Genomic DNA, 22,524 nt, shown 5'->3' with positions numbered 1-22,524 from the left:
CCGTGAGAGAGAGGGAGATAGTCGCAAAGAACAGGAAACTATGGCTAATACAAGAGAGAGAAAGTGAGAGAGAGAGAGAGAGAGAGAGAGAGAGAGAGAGAGAGAGAGAGAGAGAGAGAGAGAGAGAGAGAGAGAGAGAGAGAAAGTGAGAGAGAGAGAGAGAGAGAGAGAGAGAGAGAGAGAGAGAGATTAATAAATTGTGTCATTTAAATAATAGTATTAAACTATGATCTCCGGAACAGTATCAAACACAACACTCACCAGATAGATAGACAGACAGGGGGACAGGGGACGGAGGAGCAGACAGACAGACAGAGGAGCAACAGAGCGATGGATAGATGGATGGCTGGCTGGACATAGGGACGGACAGGAAGAAGAAGTTATTATCACTTGGTGGGAACATGGCAAAACAACAGAGGGAACCCAGGGAGAGAGAGGGAGTCAGAGAGAGAGACAGAGGGGGGTCAGGAGCACAGGAAGAATGGCGGAAGAGTGTGTTCCCTCCTGGCACTGGCCAGTTCTGTCAGCTATGACATCAGAGGAGCTATGCTTGCTAAGCAGAAACTAAACAGAGCAGTGGAATCCATCATGGACCGGGAGTTGGACGTCCTCGCACCTCAATGGCTGCTATCTTCCTGTGTAGTGTTTTTCAAAGACGTCCCCAAATCGTTCTACAGGATTTTATTCATGGGGAAATGTGGGAATGGACCCTAAACAAATTGGTGATCATTGGTGTCAAGTGGATCAAAGCTAGATACACTATCTTGACTTTTAGCTATAAAAATATCCTTTTGAATTGTTTGTGGGTCGTAATCTAGGGTTCCCAGGGTGCAGGAAATCCTTAGTCGTTCACACTGGTAGAATTTAAAAGGTGAAACACAAGTTTCATCATATGGCAAACCAATGTGACCTCCCACTGACATTTTTTGATGCAGTTTTATGGCTGTCCTACCTCCAGCAAGGGTGCTCTGATAGAGGGGCATCAAGCAGATTTGACCTTCACTTCCTGTTTCCTCTCAACAACACTCATCACATTCATTGTCTGCTTCTTCTTTTGATTTATTTTGTCGAGCATCTCAGTCGCTTCACTTCACTGATATCTCTGGTTCATCTGGAGTCATGGCAAACTTTTGGTTTTACTCTCCAGTGATTTTTCTCTCTCTATCCATCCACATTGCTTTTAATCAAGGGCAATTAAAAGGTATGTAATCAGGATTTTCTCTTGGTCTCTTGGTGTGTGTGAGTACCAGGTTATGGATATTGGATAAGAAACAGGATGGATTGCAAAAATATAATAATAAAATGTTTGGGGCTATGCCCAATGTTTTCCTCAAGATATAATAGTTCTACATGGAAATGTAAGTCTATTATTTGCATTATGTAGTTTACTTAAATTTTCAAATGTTTTGTTTGCATGTGTAAATGTTTCTTTCTTTCTTTTTTCTTTTAGCATATTAACTTCTTTATTGTGGTGCAATAATGTCGGCTAGAGTAAAAAAAATAGTCTGTTTCCTTGTTTCAAAGCTGTTATTTGATGGTTTATTGACTTACATTCACTTAGTGTCATTTGTTATGCTATATTAAATTAGACATTGAAATAAAAGTTTCTGAAAGAAACGACGTATTAACTATCTATTACTTTTTTTATTTTGTTTCAAATCCAATGACCTCACCTGATATATTTTCATGCGTCCAGCCGATCCCATTAGCACGAGGATCGCTGGGGTTTTCATGATCCCTGAAAACGGTAAATATCAGTTCACCGCCGCCGAAGCGAGGGACGCTTGTCTCAAGCTGAACGCTACCATAGCGACCAGAGGGCAAATGGAGGCGGCGCTCCAGCTTGGATTTCAAACGTGCAGGTAATGACGATTGATCACGTGAACATTTCACAACGCGACTTCCGACATCCATGGTTCTTCCTGTCAAACTACAAGATAGAAAATGAAATAACACAAAAACACAGTAGCCTGCAGTATATGAAAACGTGATACAGATTAGGTCTATATACACCAGTATCAACAATTATTAAATATTAAAACCACAAAATGTAACGATATATTTGCATTAATCTTAACCATTACAGTGGTCAGGATTGATACAAATATCATAATAACATGTCATTTTAATTAAAACATTTAAATATACATCCTTGATTCATTCATAGTATTTAATAACCAAATTATTTATTTTGGTCCTATGACATGACGCTGGACAATACATTTCAGTGAGAAAGCAAATAAATCATACCAAGCCTCTGTGCCGCTATTCTGTGAACAGCTTTGGATGGACGGATGATATGACGAAAGGGATCATCCCACGCAAAACACGAGACCAGAAATGTGGGAAGAACAGAGTAGGGTTGGTCTCTTGGAATGTTTTGGAAAGCAAGCTCTTTGCCGCTTTCTGCTTCAAACCAGAAGGTAAAGTATCTATCTATCTATCTATCTATCTATCTATCTATCTATCTATCTATCTATCTATCTATCTATCTATCTATCTATCTATCTATCTATCTATCTATCTATTTATCTATCTATCTATCTATCTCTCTCTCTCTCTCTCTCTCTCTCTCTCTCTCACTCTCTCTCTCTCTCTCAATTCAATTAAATTCAAAAAAGCTTTATTGGCATGAGAAATATACATTTGCATTGCCAAAGCAGGTGAACAATAAAATAAACAGCGTTATAAAAAAAATAAAATAAAAAGGTAAGGTATATATTAGCATAATAATAAGTATGAACCTTTAAATACAAAATATCTATACATATCAAATGTTAAACTATAACTATAAGTACTTAAAAATAAGTAAAATGTGCGATATTATAAAAATTTCAAAAATTACAGTATCTCATATAAACAGATAAGTTAAAGATACACTCTAAATACACAGTATTTACATTACGGAGGATTAGTGCAATTATTGTGCAGAGTGAGTCCAGGGGGATGAGTCTATGGGGAGTTTGAGGTCCTTGTCTCATCACAACAGGTGACAAATCTTGCTGCTGCGTTCGTACATTGTTGTATTCTCCCAACAGGTATGGCAGTTTGTGAGCATCTGGAGTGTCTTTGAAGTCCTTGCATGCCTTTGTAATCCGTGGGAAGTGTGTATTCCTGATGTCTTCGTATGACTGGCAGGAAGTCAGGAAGTGCAGTTCTGTCTCTAGTTGGTTGTGTGCAGTGGGAGCAGTCTGTCTTCTCTTGGAAGCCAGGTCTCTCTCTCTCTCTCTCTCTCTCTCTCTCTCTCTCTCTCTCTCTCTCTCTCTCTCTCTCTCTCTCTCTCTCCATACATGGAAATATGTTGGGGTTATGTTTGGTTAAGAAATGTAAGTTATGCATTTAAATATTGCATTTATATTCTGTCAATAACTATGAAGCTATTTTGTTCTAACGCAGCTGCACCCTCCACAACCGCCAACGCTGCGGCCCTCAAGCCAACGGCTACAGCGACGAGGAGGCGATATGCCCGGCCTACTGCCTCCCCCACCCAAGTACCCAGACACACCCAGACTCCACCCTTAACCAAACCACAACGGAAATACCCGCCGAGACCTACTCCTCGTGATCCCGTTCGTTTGCCAGAACCAACGGGGCGTTCCTCTCGGTATTCTTCCTCTTCCTCCTCCCCTTCCTCCCTCGCTACCTCCGGCACCTCCCCTGTCCCGCTCCCCTCGACTCCTCCTGGTACGTATTGCGTGGTGACCTCGAGGGCCCCCACCAGGAAGTGGAAACCCACCCTCGCCACCCCTGTGCGGGCCTCCAGTTTATCTAGCTTCCCTCTACTCCCCTCATCCTCCTCCACCCCCACCACCACAACGACCACCACGGAAATCTTTGAGAATATGCTCCTCCACTCCTCCAAGGGATCTTTGGGAGGTAATTAACCCCCCCCCCCCCACCAATACACAAACACATGCACATCAACAAAGTGTCCAATTAAACCTCCGGCACTACACCATTTCAACATACCGAAGAACAATTCAGACAAGGAGGTCGGATTTTGACCACTCTGCGTTCTTCCGTTCAAAATAATTATCCTTGGTATATTCTTATTGCTAGCTTTTTCTACTACCGTACGTTTATTTCTGTATGGGTGGTGTATTTAGATAAATATTTGTCTCAACTTCTGGTCTGCGATAGACTTTAACTTTTAAGTCAGATGCACCGTCGACCTTCCACAAGATATTTCCCCATTCACAGTTTCCAAGCCCATAGCCTTTGTTAATAAAGTGATAACGTTAATGACTTCTTTTTTTTTTATTCATACATGACAAGGTGCTGCAATTTAGAAAGATATGAATAAGTATATAACCTATAAAGTCCCTGCCGCATTTAGCAAACCTGGACACATTTGCTGCCTGGATACAGGGGGATTGGTGTCTCTCCACGTTTTTGTGGCAGATGTTGGTCAGAGCCTCTGTGTTGTGGCGTTTCTCTCCCAGGCCTCCAGGTGGCTCTTATTGCGGTGGGACTTGTTGTTCTGGTGGTCTCTATTGCCGCTGCCTCCTGCTACTGCAAATTGTGAGTAAGATCATCCCTCCCTCCCTTAATACAATAAGAAAATATAATTTAAGATTGAAAGTTTCTAAATATTGTGTTGTGTGATTATAGATATAATTATACATTGTATATCTATCTATCTATCTATCTATCTATCTATCTATCTATCTATCTATCTATCTATCTATCTATCTATCTATCTATCTATCTATCTATCTATCTATCTATCTATCTATCTCTTTCTTTCTCTCTCTCTCTCTCTCTCTCTCTCTCTCTCTCTCTCTCTCTATATATATATATATTATATTTAAGGTGTTTTTTTCCATATCAATTCAACCCAAAAGTAAAGGCTTTTCATTGGTCCGTTGGTCGTTTGTTCTGGTCCCCTCAGTCGAAGGTTTCTATTTCCCCCGCCGTGGGCCCGCCCGCAGCAGACCAGGGATAAGGCGGAGACCGAGATGTGGAAGCAAGAGAGTGATACGCACCTGCAGACCCAACTGTCAGAGGAGGAAAAGACCGAAGGCGAGAACGCCAGCGAGGCCAAACCCTGCGTCCGTCCATCAGACAACAACACTATCGCCGCGGTGTAGGTGGAGTCGCTGCTTTTTACAGCAGTTTCTGTAAAGCGGTAAAAGCATTGGAACTGTTTTTTTGAGCGTTTACTTGTGTGTTTGTGTGAGTGACTGTGTGCTTGTGTTCTCTTTTAGAAAAAGAGGGGTGGTTCATTATTCATGTTCTATTTTCTGTGGAGGAAAAGTGTATCATTAAATGTATTCACATTGTTTTATAAAATAAAATAATAAAAACATTCATGGTTCAAGTCGTGTTTTATTTATTCCAAAAAAAATATTTTATATATTTTTATAATTTAATTAGATTGGTGGCTCAATATACCATTTATTGTGCCACTTCTTTAACCATCAATCGGTAGCCTAAATGTTCCTACAAAAATGTTCCCTAGAACTACGATACCCACAATTCCTCGCGCATGTGCGTAGAGGACTCAGCTGTCGCTAGCAAGCGCATGGACCTACTGATTGCTATCAAACGTTTTCTGGGCAACATCAGAATTTAGCTGTCCTCCTACTGTAATAACAACGCGAATAAGACATGCCACGTCTCAGTTCAGTTCAACAGAAAGTGCCATGTTTATTTTTGACGGAAGTGAAACAGGAACAGTCCAGAAAACGGCTTGGCCAGGTCTGTGTTTAGCGTAGAAAAACATGAATCCCAAATCAAAACATAGTCATGGGCTTCTCTACCCCTTTAATGATACAGTCCGCCAACTTGCTACAGGGCTAGTTATGGAAGATCATTCATTAATCCTGATTAATTATCTTCCATATTTATCCCAGTACTTTTCTTTCTGTAGCCGTTTCAGGTTATTGCCACTGAACACCTCAACCCCTTGGCGTTAGAATCTAACGTGGAGAGTGCGCTGGCCACAGAAAAACTGGATGGCACCTGCTGCTATGTGACATATTATCAAGGTAAAGGTTCGCTATGCAACCCCAGAAAGGTTGGATATGGCACTAATATTGGGTGTACTCGAATCACAAAATGTTGTCTGAATTCTCTTGCAGCTGTTCTCCGTTGGTTGTTTCACTCAAATGAAAAGCCAAATAACCACTCTTGTTATTCCTTGGGTTTTTACAGGGCAACCATACCTCTGGGCTCGACTGGACCGAAAGCCCACCAAACTAGCCGACAAAAGCTTCAAAAAATATCAGCATTCTCACCAAAGTTCTAAAGGTATCGTAAGTGTTCTCTTACTTAAGCAAGCATACTTTAAAGCCTGATATGTCCTCATTAGTGGGCTCTGCATTGATGTGAATGTAGCTGGTGAGCAGTTATATCTGGGGAATGCTGCAATTTCAGTTGTAGCAAACAAAAAAAAGATGAATCACAAATCTTCATACCACTTGAGACTGAAAACCCTTTACATATCGAGGTTGGTTTGGGAAGTACTGTTGTAGTCGTTGACGTCATTGAGAGTAGTCCAAACAAGAGCATACAATATATGTCTTGCCAGCTTAGATTCCACCACAATGTGATTAGTCTAAATGAAACCCAGATGACTTTCCTCCAATTGGTCACGATTATTCAATAATCGTATTGCGTTGTAGGTCACGGATATTTGGAGCATTTCGCTGCTCGGGTTGTGACAGAAATGTTGTATGTAAACTTTCATGTTTTAATGCCAATTGTTATGGCTTAAATCAAATCCATAACGACTAGGAACTGACTTATGATTGCGGCGGGGTGTTTGTGTTATTCTCGTTGACCAGGTTTCACATGGAAGGTAGAGGAGGACTTCAGGACCGTACCAGAGGCTTGGATCCCAGCGCACGGTGTCAAACATCACGAGGGAATACCAGTCCCTGACGAACACGGACATATTCCAGGTTCTCCAAGGCTTCTTCTTCTCAATAGAGTGATAGATAGTCTAGTGGTAAGGGTGTTTGACTCCCAGCCAAAAGGCACTGGGTTCAACTCCCACCGTTCCCACTGTTCATGTGCCCTGATTTAACATGAACAGATGCCATGAAGCTTCCAAAACTTATGGGCAACTGTGCCCAAAGAAGCAGAGTCAAAGCAGGCTTTTCGGGGCTAAAGGACCCACAATTCGTTCACCATCCCCCACCCACACACAGACGATGACACTGCGTTGGTCATTCTAGGTCCTAGACTACAGATACTTAGCAACAAACCAGATTTTGTTGCTAAAGTATGAGTATGAGTTTTCTTCATCATCCCTTTGGGCAGGTGGGATATTGTACTGGCTAGTATGACTCTCAGCTGAAGGGGGATAGGCTCCAGCCCAATGTCCCCCACTAGCCCCTCTGTAGTCATCCCAGAGAGAAAGCCCTAACCCCTACCTGCTCCTTTCATGATACGTATCTGAATTCACTGGAAGTCGCTATGGATAACTAATCACTAACTCTTGTTAGAAGTACCTCAGGGACGGGGGAAACAAATACTACAATTCTGCAATGCTTCTCATGCCCTGATGCCTTGTTGGGGAGGACACAGGTAGATCTCTGAGGACAGCTTCAGACGGGCTGACTGTCTTTATGTCATATGTGTAGTCAGTGTTGTGCCTGAACGCGTTCACTGAACGAAAGTTCATGAACTCGTTCATATTTTGGGCGAACGTGAACTGAACGTACTGTATTACTGCCTGATGAACGTTACTGTGAACTCGTTCATTCTGGTGTTAGTGAACGGCACGCTCACTCGGTTTAACTTCGTTCAATGGGGGGGTTATTTCTCTATCAACACGGCGGATGCGCGCGCAGATCGCCGTGTTGTTTGACCGGTTGCCATGGTAATCCCGTGCGGTTCATTTGCAGTTGCGGTGTTGCCAGCTTACTGTTACATTAAACTGTAATCAGAAAAGGTGGTTATATGCTATAGACCCTATAGTATCTGTCATATAAAGGCTGGGACGAATTTCGAATTATAAATATGTACAATCCATAACGTTTGCTCTCTGGCTCATAGCTCAGCGGAGTAGAATATCTCATAGAATCATTGCTTGTTGGCCGGAAACGGAAAGGGGGGCTGTTCACGTTTGGTTGTAGTCTTTTCGCTCGGTTCTCCGTCTCATCAGTAGGGCTAGAACCGAGCGAAAAGACTACATTCAAACGTGAACACCCCCCATTTCCGTTTCCGCCAACGAGCGATGAGTCTTCCAACAGAAATCAATGGGATTTACAAAATGCGCTAAATGTGGAATAAAACACGATAGAAACTTTATTTCGCTACGATACTTGATTTAACCACTCTATATCATCCTAGACAAACCACAAAGGGTGCTCAATGTTCAAAATACCGGAATAAACGAATAGCTCACAGCAACATTTGAAAAAAAGAACTATGAACTAGTTCATTTTTTGGAACTGTGAACTTAGTTCAAAATTTTGAATTATGAACGTTTAACTGAACTAGTTCATTTTAAAATTTGTGAACTGAACTTTGAACTAGTTCACGAAGAAAGTGAACTTTCCCAACACTGTGTGTAGTAGTGATCGACCGATATATCGGCCGGCCGATTCCATCGGCCGATATTAGCTTTTTTTAAGTGTATCAGCATCGGCTTATTATTATTATTATATATTTTAATTCCTGCCATGATTTACAGACGGTTCAACAAATGTTCCTTTTTCAAATTGAGACTTGCAACATTTGTTATGTTATCATTGTGTAATTTTTATGATACCAATTGAGGGAGCAAAAGCAGTATCGGCTCCAACTATCAAGAAAATCGACAGGCCGGTGATAAAATAAAATCTGTATCGGCCGATCCCTAATTTGTAGGCTGGGTTCCGGTGCAGATGGACAACAAGCAGTACTGCTGGCACTCCTCCACCGTGGACTACGACGCCGGCGTGGCCCTGGTCCTACGGCCCGGAGCCCAGAGCCCCGACCTGCTGGAGCTGGCCCTGGTCCCCCTCGTCGACCTGATGGAGCAAACACTGGAGCTCATCGGCACCAACATCAACGGGAACCCGTACGGTGAGTAGTGCCGGAATCCCCAGGCTCCAGGCACCAGTCCTCCGCCGGGACCCCTAACCATCACACTGGTTAAGGGGTTCTCCCTTAGAGTTGCGGTTAGTAACTTTTCAACTCGCTTAAAATGACCTGGACGTATCCGTATGTATTATACATATGCTGGTCGATAGTGATGTAAACAATGTTTTTAATAAAATCGAATCCTATAACTGACATATTTTCCATGCAACAAAAAGGCTAGTCTTGCTAGCACTTAACCTAGCACTTGTTTCTATGAATTCCCGTACTGTTCCGGCAGCGATAAATTGCTGTTTCTTTGTATAATAATGTAATTATTAAGTCGCTTTGGATAAAAGCGTCTGCTAAATGCCCTAAATGTAAAACTGTACATGGCTTGCTAGCCATTTCACTCTCTTTGTTTACAATAGTCTTACCATCAACACTCCCAAAAGCCCTTTGTCTCACCCTGCCCGGCCATCTGAGCTCCACTAGTTCACGTCCCACAGGGCAGACAGCCAGGTAGAGTGGGCAGGGCGCTGTTATTGAGCTGATTTAATTCAGAAAGTATCCTGCCTACTAAAAGGTTGGGGCACTATCGCACGCATTGCGACTCCAACCCTAAAGACCTCGAAGGCCTTAAAGGTCCTATCATACAGGGGTGCAAACGTTTTAATCTCAGAATGGGTCGTTTACGTTGCTCACGTAGATCCGATATTAAAACAAATTTCTCAGCTGTCCATTAGCGTGTTTACCGAGAAGGCCTTCTGCTTTTCATCACATTGCAATGTTTTGCTTCAGCCTCTTTTCAGACCTATACAAATGATCATCTTAGTTATACATTTGTTATTCGGGCAAATGGAGACCGAGTTGGAGATTAAACAAGTTCTCCATTCACCACAAAGGAAATGTTCTTTTTGAAAATGAAAAAAATATATAGCTTTCTGTATTTTGAAAAGGTCATGCACTAGCGCTCAGCTTGAGAGAGCACAGACAGGGAACATGGATTAAAGGCAAGATAAGACTAAGCTTTCGTCTTCAGACAACACAAGTTTCATCTTTAGGCATCACAGATAATGTATGGCACATACATACATTTAAAAGACAGATGAAAATCCTCCGTCTTTGATGTCCCGCTTGAGACTTAATCCCCGGTTGCATGTGAGATTAAAGGTGCGCTCATGGTCCATGGTCCATGACTCTCACCCTTGCGCGTTTTCCCGACAGCGAGCGTTCATGTGCACCGCGTTGGGAATCTAAAAGTTTTTCACAGCAGGTTTTTTTTTATCCAATAGAAAACAGTCAGAACTAAACAGAACTTAGTTTGATCAGTTTCAAGTTTGCACGCCTTTATTTCCTTGCAGCCTATCACCTACTATCCTTTTGCTTTTATTCATGAGAACCACATTCTATTGCGACTGTATGGAAGGCTACACTTGCCCTTATCTAGAGCTGGTATACCAGTACGCAACGTTTAAAGTCGATGCCAACAGATGGTTACAGCGTCAATCAATAGTAAAGTATGTGATATGATGGTTGATTCTTTTATAGTGAGCAAAACGTTCATGTTCCGCCATGTTGATGCGCATCACTAGTAAACCATACGTCGCCAACTGGGCAACTCTGTCATCAAAATCTGGCCCCAGTTGCCGAACGGAAGTAGAATCTCGAGAGCGTCATGAGGCGTCGTTCACGAGAATGTTCCGACGTCGCAAAAAGGTTTTCCCCAGAACTCCCATCGATGTGAGCGCACCATAAAGCGTGTCTTGTTGCTCGTCCACGCCTCCAGGGATGGGGGCCAAGAAGCAGCCCCTTCACGCCCTGGTGTCCCACGGCAGCGTGGGGGTGGGAAGGCCCTCGCCCCCGCTGGACCTCCAGGGCCTGACCTCCTGGTTCCAGGAGAGCCGCGATGGGGGGGTTGAGGGCATCGTGTGGCACTGTGACGACGGCACCCTGGTCAAGGTGAGCGAGCAGGCCACCACCACCACCTTCAGCCTTTTAAACCCCCCGCTGATGTCTTAACGACATCCATGTCCGCATATAAAGCATCAAGTGGGAATCTCCTTCAGGGTCGAATCTCCTGCGCGAAAATGTGTGAAAACGGCTTATAGGTAGAAAAGTTATTATGCTTGCTTCATAACGTAAGGTCGAAATTATTGTGCTCGCTTCATTACGTAATAGATGAACCAAAATGTTATACGTTGAAACATTATAGGCAAAATGTTATTATATTATGCGCTCAGAAATTTGTTGGATTATCGACTGGGGTTTCCACATTATTGCTACGGGTTTAACATAACAACTTGGACCGAGGAAATGACGTCTCCCTGGTGTCGGTCCTCAGATCCACCGCCACCACCTGGGTCTGGGCTGGCCGGACGGGGTCTGCTCCTTCAGCTCAAGGCCCGTGGACGTGCACGTCGACTGGACAGCGGACCACGACTACCAGCTCCCCACCAAGGATCTGTTCGCCTCCCTCTCCCGGCTGGACGGACAGCGCTTCAGCCGGCTACAGGACGTCCGCTTCGACACGTAGCGTCGGGTCCCTCAATGTCCACCCCTAGACTCTATACTTTCCTTTACAACATTTGATGAGATGCCAAACTCTCGGGCCAATTGCCACAGCTGCTTGACATTACCCATAATGAAGATTGAAAGCTTTGTGCTGAAGAAGTACTTCATCCCACTTGGGAGTTTGGCAAGGTGACGCATGGTTATACTGTTACTGATAGAAACAAGTAGCAAATAAAATGTGATATATAACGAACCAATAGTCAAGTCAGTGCACTCGCCGAGCACCAAGGGGCGCTATCGCACCGCATTGGATGACCTCGCAATCAGCGGAGACGCGGAGACACATTAGCCACAATCGTTTGCAGTTTTTTTTTTTTTGGTCGAATTTAATACTTAGAACGATTATGTAAAATATACCAGATGTTGGGTAACATGCTATTTAAAAGATCCATGCATGACATGTATTGTCTTTTATTGGCAGTGGGTAAAAGAAATAAACATCTTCACGGTAACGTAGTTCATAATAAAGGATTTATTAGCACTTTTTACGAAGAAATAAAGTGGTGGACTGTATGAAGCAGATCTCTCACGCTGTTTTGTATCAGGAATAATTTAAATGTAAAAACCTGCTTCTATTTGCCATAATCGACTCATTTACAGATGATATATTTTACAGTTTTCTTTTATAGTGTTATCACACCATTGGAACAGGTAATATCAGTAGCTGTTATCTGATCTGAACCACGTTATGCGCTTTGGGCCTGTGGTTTGATTACTGTGTTGGGTTACTTTAACAGCCCTCTTGTGGTTTGTAATGGCTTAGCTGATTGACACACTGGGAATATTAGCTGGCACGCCAAACTGAGTGCAAACCTTCCTCAGCTCTTCTTCCAGCAGAATGTTCTTCTTCACCTCCAAATTGTAGTTGAACTTCAGGTCTTCAATCTCATCGAAAAACTTTGGGTCAAAGTTCTCCAGGGCTCGACTCAGCTTCTTCACCTCCCCTTGTAAACGTTTCTTCTCGGTCTCTGATGCTTTCAGAAGGTTCCTCAGCTCCGTGGAGCCTAAAGCAAAATGACATTCAGCGCCATGGAGTATAATTAACACTAATCAAACTAGTGTCAACTTATGTTACCAAAGGTACTTTTGTGGGGTGTTTGACTAGGAGGTGTGGCCGTATATTTCTTCTTGGGTGTGTGTGAGAATGTGGTATAACCACAACTCCGACTTGGCACAATTATTGTGCCATTCATTTATTTATTTAGCAGATGCTTTAATCCATAAGGACTTGCAGTGATTTGTTAATGATTCATGAGCAGGTAAGGGTTAGGGAATCCTGCTGAAGAATGCACTCTGGCAGTCCGTGGACACTGGAAATCAAACCTAGAAACACACTATTAGGCTGTTTTGCTGAAAAATGCGACGGGCCACCAGTCGAAATCCGAGAGAAGTTTCACCCAATGGGAAGTGGCTTGAGGCCCGCCCACCTTTAAAGGGGACATATTATACCAGCAGGTGTGAGTGTGATTAGCCTTTACAAGCCGTTTTGAAACCGCAGCTTCTGACATCACAGGCGGGCGTGTCCACCTAGATGTACGATGGATAGATGAGCAACGTTTGCTATCGTGCACGCATCTAGGTGGACAAGGCCACCTGTGATGTCAGAGGCTGCACCTTTTCAAAACGGCGTGTAAAGGCTAATCACAGCCCCACCTGGTGGTCAAATATGTCCCCTTTAAGAGAGCTCACCTTGCAGAGTAGACGTTTGTCCGGACCTCCCCCGGAGCTCCTGCAGCTCCTTCATCAGCTTACACCGCTCCTGTTCCAGCTCGTCGTTGGCCCGCCTGGACAGACACACACACACACACACACACCACACACACAGTCTTCAGCGTCATGCAGCCACTGGATCAATGCCACGGTGAGGCCACCTCAGATGAACTGTGCCTGTATAATCATCGTTTCTCTCCGTGTAACCGGCACAAACCTTAGCGCTGCCACATCTTTGGTTGCAGTTGCGTCCATCCCGGTGCCGCCTTTCACCTGATGAAAGATTGATGAAAATATGAGCTTATTGAAGCCAGACACTCGTTGCTGACGGTCTCTTGATTAAAAACCGCTGTCGGGTGAATCAATCGCACGGAAGGGCTACATGCTGTACCGCCTGAAAGGGGGGGGTTTGTTTTCATTATCTTTATTGAACCACACTTAACAGGCCTGAGGGGTCATTTGTCGGTGAGGTGCGGTCGTGTCCTGGAACATAATGGAGTGGGTTGGTATGAATGGAGACGGGGCACCTGATCCTCGAGTGCGTGGATGGAGCGCAGGGCTTTCTCCTCGCGCTCGGCCGCCTCCTTCAGTTCCCTCTTGAGCTGGGTGCGCTCGGCCGCCTCCTTCTCTCCTTCCCTCTCCAGCTCTTTCATCTTGTGTTCATACATCCTGGAGGAGTGCCAGACCACAGTGGAAGATCACATTCTAATAACTGCATATGAATTGGGGTAGGAGTATAATGAAAAACAGAGAGCCTGGCTCGGGTCCTTTTAACCCCCCCTCCCCGCTACAAGCCACCATCACCGTAGACCCAAAGCAAGATCCAACTGATCAGTTGCAGAAATATTGAAGGATTTCATATTAAGATTAAGACAATGAAAAAACGATTCGGGATGAACCCATCATGGGTCAATCTACCCTTTACTGCAAATAGTCCCGTCTGAACGCCGGTGCCGTGGCCTGGATCAGGTCTAAACGAGTGAAGGCACAGCGGCTGACCTCGTCACCACGGAGGCCTTCCAGGTCTTGCTGTCTGCACCCTCGGGGATGGCTCTTGACAGAGCGGTGTGTAGTTTGCGCCTGGTCTCCTCCAGCTCTGACTCCAGCTTCTCGATGGTCACTTCCAGGCCGCTCCTGGCCACTCGCAGCCTCTCTGTCGCCTCCTTTTCCTGTGCAAACGGGAAAGGGAATCCAAGACGTGAGTCTCGTGTCTTCAGTTGTCAACAGATAGATTTTAATTGCAGTTGTTGTTCGAGTTCGACTAAACAAATGACCCTTTTGATCTCTATCCGTAGCCGTTCGCTCTCCATCACTATCTTTTCCATCCCTCTGGTTTTGGCTTCCAGTCTGGTGTTCAGTTCCGCGTCGGCTTCCTGCTTCACCTTTTCGTAGTCCGTCTTCCATGGAGGAAGAAAGAAGATGGAGGCGGTTAGGTCTCAACCTTCCACGCTTGACTTGAAAGTGCCACATCTTATCAAACACTACTATGGCACTAGTCACACTTATGGCACTTAATGTACGCACCTGTTGTATGTCGCGCTTAGTTAGAGTACTTATTTGTATAGCATTTAATCCTAGCTATCTTTGTTGTATACAGGGAATGGGTTAACCTAGCGATTGCTTGTGCTTTGCACTTGGTTCTATGAACAACCTTACTGTACCGACAGCGATATATTGTTGTTTCACCTCCTTCTGATGAATGTAATTATTGTAAAGTTGCTTTGGATAAAAGCGGTTGAAACCTTGAGGGTCTCGTGCCGCTGCTGCAGAGCCGCGAGCTTGTCCTGATTGGCCGTCCCGGAGGTTCTCTTGAGGGCGTCGTTCTCCTTCTGCACCCTCTCCACCACCCTCTTCATCAGCCCCACCGTCTTCTCCAGGTCGCCCACCGTCTTACCGCTGGTGCCCCCCTGCTGCACCGAACAGAGCCACGGCCGTGTGGCTTGTGAATCGTCTGTCATCGTTACGACACTCTCGTAGACAAGCCTTCTCTTCCTGCTGAGATCTTGCGTGTGAAAATGTTACAGTGGGTTCCAAGATAAGATTTTTTTTTTTAAAGGTCCCGTGACACGCCACCAGGTGAGAGTGTGATTAGCCTTACAAGCCGTTTTGAAAATGGGCCCCTTATGACATCACAAGTGGGCGTGTCCACCTAGATGGGCGCTGGATAGATCAGCCTACCGGCCTACCCAGTGGACTGGAGCAAACGTTGCTCGTCTATCGGTCACACGTCTAGGTGGACACGCCCCCTTGTGATGTCATAAGGGGTAGATTTTCAAAACAGCTCGTAATGGCTATTCTACACTCGCACCTGGTGGCATTTCATGGGACCTTTAAAGATCAACTTTGTTACTCGCGGACAGAAATAGTGTGCATCGGAGCAGCAGAAGGACAGCACAATAACATGGTAACATCGCAAAAGAGATGAGAATGTTTAAATACGCAATAGAACTACCATACAAAAATCGAAAAATAAAATCGATTCGCACAATAGGAGTCATTGAAATGCAATGAGAGACAAAACCTGAACGGAAACATTATGAGTAGAGGTAAACAGCACTGACTGTATATGCATTGATTTACTGTTGAAGGTGAGACGGTGTGAAGGGGTTCTAGACGGGGACCTACCCCACGTAAGTGAGACAGCTTCTTCTCTGCCTCGACTCTTTCCTTCCTCATGACTCGGCACATCTCTTTGAGGTCTGCGACTTCTCGCTGCCAAAGCGGAAGGACCGTGAAAATCGACATGATTCTTTTGTTAGTACAAAGTGATTTCTATGTTTTCCACTGATTGACATTGACTTCAAATGTTTATTTTCCCCCGATATTCATTTGCCTGCCTAAATATATTTTATTATTAACTTCAGACACCAGGCTTTCCTTTAATAGGAACAGTTATAGGTTTTCCTCTGGATTGGATGTTTAGGAACCAGAGATTTTGAAAGTATGCTACTCGCCTAAGGCAGTCTAAGACGAGTAGCCTTAGACTTTCATTTTCTTTGCTGACAAACACATTTTAAAACCAATGCGATTTCGGGTTTGATTCATACATGTTCCCTTAGTTAAGTCAGTGGGATTCCCATGGCATCGGGAAATCTGATTTCCATTTGTGGAACTAAAACAAAATAAGTCACGCCCGTCTTAAATGTCTGACGAATCGCAGACAATATCTGCATCTCTGTCATCTGCGAGGCAGTGCCAAAATGCAAATTCTTTGGTCCAGTAATTTTGTTCTTGCGACTTCGCCAAACTTCTCTCCAAGAACTCTGCTCGCGTGACTAGCGTACCTTTAGCCCAGGCAACTCAACATTAGCTTGCGCCAACTGAAGGCGGAGCTCCAGGTTTTCAGAGGAGAGCTTCAGGTTTTCTTTCTGGACTTCCTGGTCTTTCTGCGATGGCGTGCCTGTGCCCCGCCCGGACGTCTAGAGGAAGGGGACGGAAGGAAATATTATTAAATCCAAGTGTGGACACAGATTATGAAAAGGATCAAAGAGAGTGGAGGAAAGGTGAGCGATGAAGAGATATAAAACAACAATCTATAAGCAACTTTTACAGGGTTCTAAGTGTATTCATGAGTCCTGCCCTTATGAATTGCAAATAACTCAGTGACCACATGAGCCACTGGGCAGAGCACCCGCGAGGTCGCAGTTCGGCAAGTTTTCCACTACGTTGTCACAGGTGAACTCGAGACGACCATCTAGGCCTCACTGTTGGATAGGGTTAGGGCTTTGACTGTCGGGTTGGGGTGGGGGGGAAATAACAACACCAACAAACTAAGGAACTATCACGCCAGTGCTTCACCAGGCTACTGCACCTCCATCAGTACTACAGCAACTACCAACGCCAAAGGGACACCACGGGGCCTGACTGTACCTTCACGCGGCGTCTGTCCGATTGGCTCTCTCTCTTTGGTACGCCCATGTGGCTAAAGACCTCAGATCCCGGCTGTGCGCAGCTCCTTCCTGCTAATTCGGCGGTCACAGTGTCTGTGAGCGTATCAGCGTTGGGTTCGTCTTGCGTGTCTGCATCTTCCTGAGCTGTGCTGGATTGCTCCGGTTCGTCACCTGGTTCCATCTCCATAATGGTTTGACCCGTCTCTTCGCCCAGCGCTACTCTGTCCTCGTCCGTCAAATCCCCCGCCACGCCCAGGTCGCCACCCGCGGCGCACTCCTCAAGGCCGGGCGGGTCGAGGCACGGGTTGGCCGCTCCCAACGGATTCTCCTCAGCCTCGACCTCTGGATCCGTCCGCTCTGCGCTCGCCAAGTCGGGGGTCATGGTGGGATCTCCGTCGGGTTCGCTGGTGACGACTTCGGTAGCACAGGGCCGGCTCTCCTGTCCGCTCGGACCCTCATCGTCTCCGCCGCCTTCGACCTCCTGCTGCTCCTCTTCCTCCTTGATAATATCAGAATCGGCATCTGCTGCCTCCTCAGACGGATGAGGGAACGATTGCACTTGCGGAAGTAAATCTCCGTGCGTTTCTGGGTTCTCTCGGTCTGTCCCCTGCCCGACTTCAAAGCGAGGGGAGCGTTTCGCTCTTGGAGATGCGGTGGGTTTGCCCCCTTCCTTCACATGTCGGGAAATAGAATGATTGTAGTCCGTTGAAGGAGAACGGAAGCGATAGATACGTGGGAACAAGCATAGAGAAATTGAAAGAGTGTAAAAAAATAAAAGGCCACATCAAGGACACAAGCCACACAATAGTTCCAAATATCATAATATGGGCTTATTATTTTCAGGCTGATGGGCTCCGACTATTATAGGCCAGAACGCAGTGTCTACCTTGGTAATCCGCATTCAGCGCCAGAAACTGATACAAATGTAGAGCTTGCAGTCCACTGCTGTTTTATTGCCTCATTAAATAGCCAGGTCAATATGAGTGAGCTCGTATATACAAGTTATCGCTCTATCAACACCTTTCCTTGGTGAATCTAGGCTATGTGTTGCTTCCTTCATTCTCCCACAGAACTTTATGATTATCTGTTTTTCTCCCTTTGGGGAACATTGCTCACATTTTTCAAAATAAAGTTAAATCTACTGCAGATGTTGCCTCCGTAGTAACCATGGGTTGAAGGTAGCTCTGCACTGAATTTGTGTCAACCAGACAAGATCAGGATGCATATGAAGACACATAAAGATGCCAAGACATGACGACAAGACGACAATCGCGTTCGAATAGGAAACACAATATTTGTTAAGTTGGCGTCTCGACTCGGCAGAGAAAAGGAGATGAACATTTTACAATCAGATCGAGAATTGATTTATCACATAAGGCACGCAACAATAGGGAAGTGTTAAGCCTTAATCTGCCAAAAGTGACAAAGTCAGAGACATATTAAGCAAGATGCATAGATATCAAATTAATGCTCAGGGATAAAATTGGTACTCTGTGCTGAGATTTACTGAGATGTTTAAAAAGTGCACGGCACGACGGCACAGGTTTTCACTTCATACACTCTAATTGTCCTGAGATTGTGCGCAAATAAACAAGCTTTGAATCCAGACTCTGTGAACTCAGGGTTACCCTAACCCATAATTAACTAAACATGGTCCTGGGAACTCTCAAATTGACCTGGAATTCTCCATCTGATCGCTCATTCGGACTCATGAGTGTTTGATAAAAAAAATTATAGTACAAAGGGAAGTAAAAAAAAAAAGGCGAAGGTGGTGGTTAAGTCAATTGCGCCCATTATATATTGGAAACCAGCTGCCTCTGCAAAATACGTTTTAATGTTAGGCCTGTTTCACTGCAGTGTAGTAGAAACAGATTTAGGCCGATCCCCAAGGCATCATCATCTCCCATATTCAGTCTATCATTCCCATTATCCCCTTAAAAGTGTGTCTTCTTACATGCTCTCTCTGCCTTTCTCTCACTTCGTCGCCATACCACACTGACTCCCCAACCCTGTGCAGGCAGTGTGTCCAGGAGGATATTCACAGGGTGACTTTATCCATCTGGAATTTGGTATTGAAACCTGAATACGCATGTTTCTGGGGCTCGTTTCGCCTTATTCATCTGGGGCCTCTTGATCTTTATTTGTGAAGATGAAATGTGGTACAAATGAACACATGTATGCTAACTTCCGTCATTTCATCATAGGTGAACCCAAAGGATTACTCTAAAGCTGCGGTCTCTGTGGGCTATGCTGATGACATGTGGTGAAATACACTCAGCCACATAACCCTTTGTATGATATATCTCTGTGTTCCAAGCCTTGACAGGTCTCTGACCCCCTCCGTACCTGCTCGCTTCAGAGTTATCGACCGAGTTCTCAAACACCCCCCCCACTCGGCTATTACCACATGCGTGACAGTAATGATTGTGGCTCCACATGAGGAATAAGCACATATCCCCATATGCTTATGGAAGCATATGGGGATACTTACAGAAGGCGTGGAAGGATGCTCCTTAGACATCTGGGACTCCAAGGTGCGGAGTCTCTCCTCCAGCCCGCGGTTCCTCTGGGTGAGGTCATCCACAGCTGCGTCCCTGGGCAGGGCCTGCTGGCTCCTGGAAGGTTTCAACACCACAGCACGGGGGTGGGGGGGTGCGTTAGATCGAGATCACAAGCTCTGGGTCTGCGTGTGTCGGTGCACAGGATTAAGGGTGACAAGGTGACGTCTCTGTTCATGACGATGAGTTTTGGATGATACGTGTGCTGATGAAGTGCTGTCAGGGGGGCAGTGTTGAAGGGCCTTGAAAAGGCTTGTTAAAAGGTTTTATTTGAAAATGGTGTACGTTAGAATGAGCCGATGTTGTTGGCTAGGGTTAGGTGAGCGGAGGGGATGGGGTCATCTAACCTCACAGTTAGATGCCTCTAAATCCTACACATTGTACCATCAAGTATTTGGCTGTGGGATAGTGCTATGGAGGCATCATAAACGTCATATCAACATAAATAACCGGCTGGCCCGCTGGTCCAATATGGGTACCACATGCTTTGAGAGGCATCCCAGTGACTCTTTCACAAGATCTACACTAAGGTATAGTGGGTCTGTTGAGGTTCCCCTTGGTAATGGAGCTTATGCACATGTTTCTATTGATCTTTGGTATGACCCTGCTTGATGGATTTGCACCACTTCTTGAGCAGTTTCTCAGGAGCCTACTTGAGGGAAATGTACGATTTCTCCAGCTTAACCTTTTAATGTTCCTCGTGTCAGGACAGAGTGAGGGAAGAGGGGTTTCAGCGTGTCTGAAGACGGAGACTGATAACGTATATTCCCTATGGACAATTCAGTTCATTTTGAATTGCATGAAACTGGACAGTCTGGTTCGTTGTCAATGCACTTTGAATGTATTTTTTCGAGTGTGTTATGGTCTTATTTATGTTGTCCTCGTCTGTAAATTGATTATTTTCGCTGCCTTCTTTCCTAGGTTGCTCTTGGAAAAGATGTTTAAATCTCAATGAGACTCCCCTGGATGAATAAAGGTTCAACAACAGAAGTAGCTGTTGAGGGGGATATAGAACATTTCTCCATCTCTCTCTCATGATCGTACTTGAGGTAGATGACCACACGATCCTAGTACCTTTAATATGTACTAGCGCTCTAATATGCACCAGCACTTTATTGTGCACTGCACTTTAAATGTGTACTTGCGCTGTACTTTTGACTGGTAGGTAGGGCAAATTGCACAGCTCAGATCTTCTTGCACTCTGGTCCCTAGCTGGTTACCAGTTATATACTTTCTTTCTATGTTGGTTGTTTTACTGTCTTTATGCATTGTTTTCTCTGTATGTTCCATGTTTGGCTATGCAGCAGTACCCTGTCTCTAAACCAAATTCCTCCCTAGGGAGACGGATGAATGACCTTGACTTGACTACCTGATGGTGAGGATCTGCTTCTCCAGCTCCCTGTTCCTCCTCCTCAGCTCCTCCAGCTCCTTCTCCGTCTCGGCACTCCGCACGCCCACCACCTGGTCGGCGGTCACACCGCGTCCCTTGGCCTTCCTCAGCAGGCCCTTGTTCTCCTGCTCCAGTCTGCGCTCATTAAGCACACGGGAACAAGCGTTACCCCCTGTGCGGGTCGCCATTCGACTGGGTAACCCCAGGTCGTTCTGCCGGCGATTGGAAATCGCCCTGCAGCAGGGTCCGGAGAGGAGCAATACATTTCTTTCTGCTTCCGATCCGCTTTTACTGGAGCCAATCACCAAGCTGGCTTTTCCCCCTGGCGCGCTATCGGCTGGTTTAATACAATGACGACAGGGAAGTGACGGCAAGCAGCTTTTTGATCGCGGGTCTGTTTGGTTGAAGGACTGTCCAAATGCGTCATTTGAATCCAGTCATTTGAACTACGCCTGTTGATCGCGCCTCTTACGCTTTAGAAAATGAAAGCAGCCTCCCGAGACCAACTTGCAATCTACGATTGAGCTTGTTCTGGCAATAGCCAGGCTAGGTCGCCATGCTATCTCTGTCATGTTGATTGCTCACTGGGTTCCACCGGAGAGGGACATGTTTTTGATCCGTTTCATTCCAAGCTAATGTGGGACTTTGGCAATACCTGGCGATATCTGACAAATAAGAGAAGGAATCCGATTGTCTTCTACCTTTCTCTACAGGCTTTTTGTGTCTTTGACTACAGACCGTGAAAAGCCTCAAAAAGTGGAAGGAATGAGCCGCCAAAGCTGCAAAGTCTGCTGCTCTGTCAACCGCCTGCATGTCTCAAGGCTGAAACCCACCAAAACCATAGCGTAGAGAGCATCTGCCTTCAATCCGCTCTCATGATAATCTATTTAATGTGCCTGTGGTGTGAAGCCAAGGAGCGAGCAGCTTCCGTTGGCGCTCTACGCTTGAGCCCCGATTGTGTTCCGGCCTTCGGGCTCGCACTCACCTGGCGTAGAGGTCTTTGAGAGTGCCGAGCTGTCTGGAAAGAGCCTCCACCTCCCCCTCTTTCTCCTTGAGTCCGTTCCGTACTTTCTCCATCCTCGTCTGCCATTTCTTCCCCTCTTCCCAGCGCACAACCTCTTCCTTGGACTGTCGGAGAGAGAGAAAACAACGGAACATTGATTATCTACGTATACATTGACAAAGGCAAAGAGTTTCAAATCAACTCCAGGGTCAACTTGGGTCTGCCATACAAATTAGGAAGTGGCTGAGATTGTGTGGCAGTAATTGCCACAACCTGTTTTTAGTGCCTGATTTTGAAAGGTTAATCTCATAAGTAAGCGGCATGCGTTTTAGATTCGTGGTGGACTTGCGTCATCATAAATCATCCCATTCCAACAGGGCTAGCTAG

General features: G+C 45.3%; 3 protein-coding genes across 7 annotated transcripts in view; 2 read left to right on the top strand and 1 right to left on the bottom strand.

Annotated features, from left to right (window-relative positions):
• Window positions 1-929: 929 nt before the first annotated feature.
• On the top strand, window positions 930-5,245 carry LOC307081030 (uncharacterized protein; the record flags this gene model as incomplete). Its single annotated transcript, XM_079744039.1, is given in 7 exon segments — window positions 930-1,022; window positions 1,024-1,201; window positions 1,697-1,862; window positions 2,281-2,423; window positions 3,397-3,876; window positions 4,443-4,521; window positions 4,892-5,245. Coding segments are annotated over 7 exon segments (1,338 nt in total). The 3' UTR covers window positions 5,091-5,245.
• Window positions 5,246-5,517: 272 nt separating this feature from the next.
• Window positions 5,518-11,946, top strand: rlig1 (RNA 5'-phosphate and 3'-OH ligase 1). The gene is made up of 7 exons (XM_079742664.1): window positions 5,518-5,700; window positions 5,873-5,990; window positions 6,157-6,252; window positions 6,789-6,905; window positions 8,821-9,018; window positions 10,802-10,974; window positions 11,357-11,946. Exons 1-7 carry the CDS (start codon window positions 5,611-5,613, stop codon window positions 11,546-11,548), a joined length of 984 nt encoding a protein of 327 aa, XP_079598790.1. The 5' UTR covers window positions 5,518-5,610; the 3' UTR covers window positions 11,549-11,946.
• Window positions 11,947-12,098: 152 nt separating this feature from the next.
• cep290 (centrosomal protein 290) overlaps window positions 12,099-22,524 on the bottom strand; it is a 47,550-nt gene continuing 37,124 nt past the window's right edge. For 3 of the 5 annotated variants that reach the window (XM_079744128.1, XM_079744129.1, XM_079744131.1), the window contains 12 exons: window positions 22,120-22,262; window positions 21,114-21,269; window positions 19,678-19,801; window positions 16,581-16,715; window positions 15,922-16,008; window positions 15,039-15,206; window positions 14,571-14,693; window positions 14,296-14,465; window positions 13,824-13,965; window positions 13,514-13,569; window positions 13,276-13,370; window positions 12,099-12,590 (listed from right to left, as the gene is read on the bottom strand). In XM_079744128.1, coding sequence (XP_079600254.1) covers window positions 12,346-12,590; window positions 13,276-13,370; window positions 13,514-13,569; window positions 13,824-13,965; window positions 14,296-14,465; window positions 14,571-14,693; window positions 15,039-15,206; window positions 15,922-16,008; window positions 16,581-16,715; window positions 19,678-19,801; window positions 21,114-21,269; window positions 22,120-22,262 — 1,644 coding nt within the window. In that variant the 3' untranslated portion in view covers window positions 12,099-12,345. Of the gene's footprint in view, window positions 12,591-13,275; window positions 13,371-13,513; window positions 13,570-13,823; window positions 13,966-14,214; window positions 14,466-14,570; window positions 14,694-15,038; window positions 15,207-15,921; window positions 16,009-16,580; window positions 16,716-19,677; window positions 19,802-21,113; window positions 21,270-22,119; window positions 22,263-22,524 lie in introns of those variants that run through there. The other 2 variants (XM_079744130.1, XR_013812124.1) reach the window with 2 other exon arrangements.

The sequence above is a fragment of the Pollachius pollachius genome (assembly GCF_949987615.1).
Source record: "Pollachius pollachius genome assembly, chromosome: 9".
Lineage (NCBI taxonomy): Eukaryota > Metazoa > Chordata > Actinopteri > Gadiformes > Gadidae > Pollachius > Pollachius pollachius.
This window is presented reverse-complemented; position numbering and strand designations above follow the sequence as displayed.

Bases quoted from the DNA above. Each gene is read 5' to 3' on its own strand.
- rlig1 (XM_079742664.1), top strand. From the start codon at position 5,611: ATGCCACGTCTCAGTTCAGTTCAACAGAAAGTGCCATGTTTATTTTTG. The intron at 5,991-6,156 runs GTAAAGGTTCGC...GGGTTTTTACAG, and splicing joins CTATGTGACATATTATCAAG to GGCAACCATACCTCTGGGCT. The intron at 10,975-11,356 runs GTGAGCGAGCAG...GTCGGTCCTCAG, and splicing joins ACGACGGCACCCTGGTCAAG to ATCCACCGCCACCACCTGGG.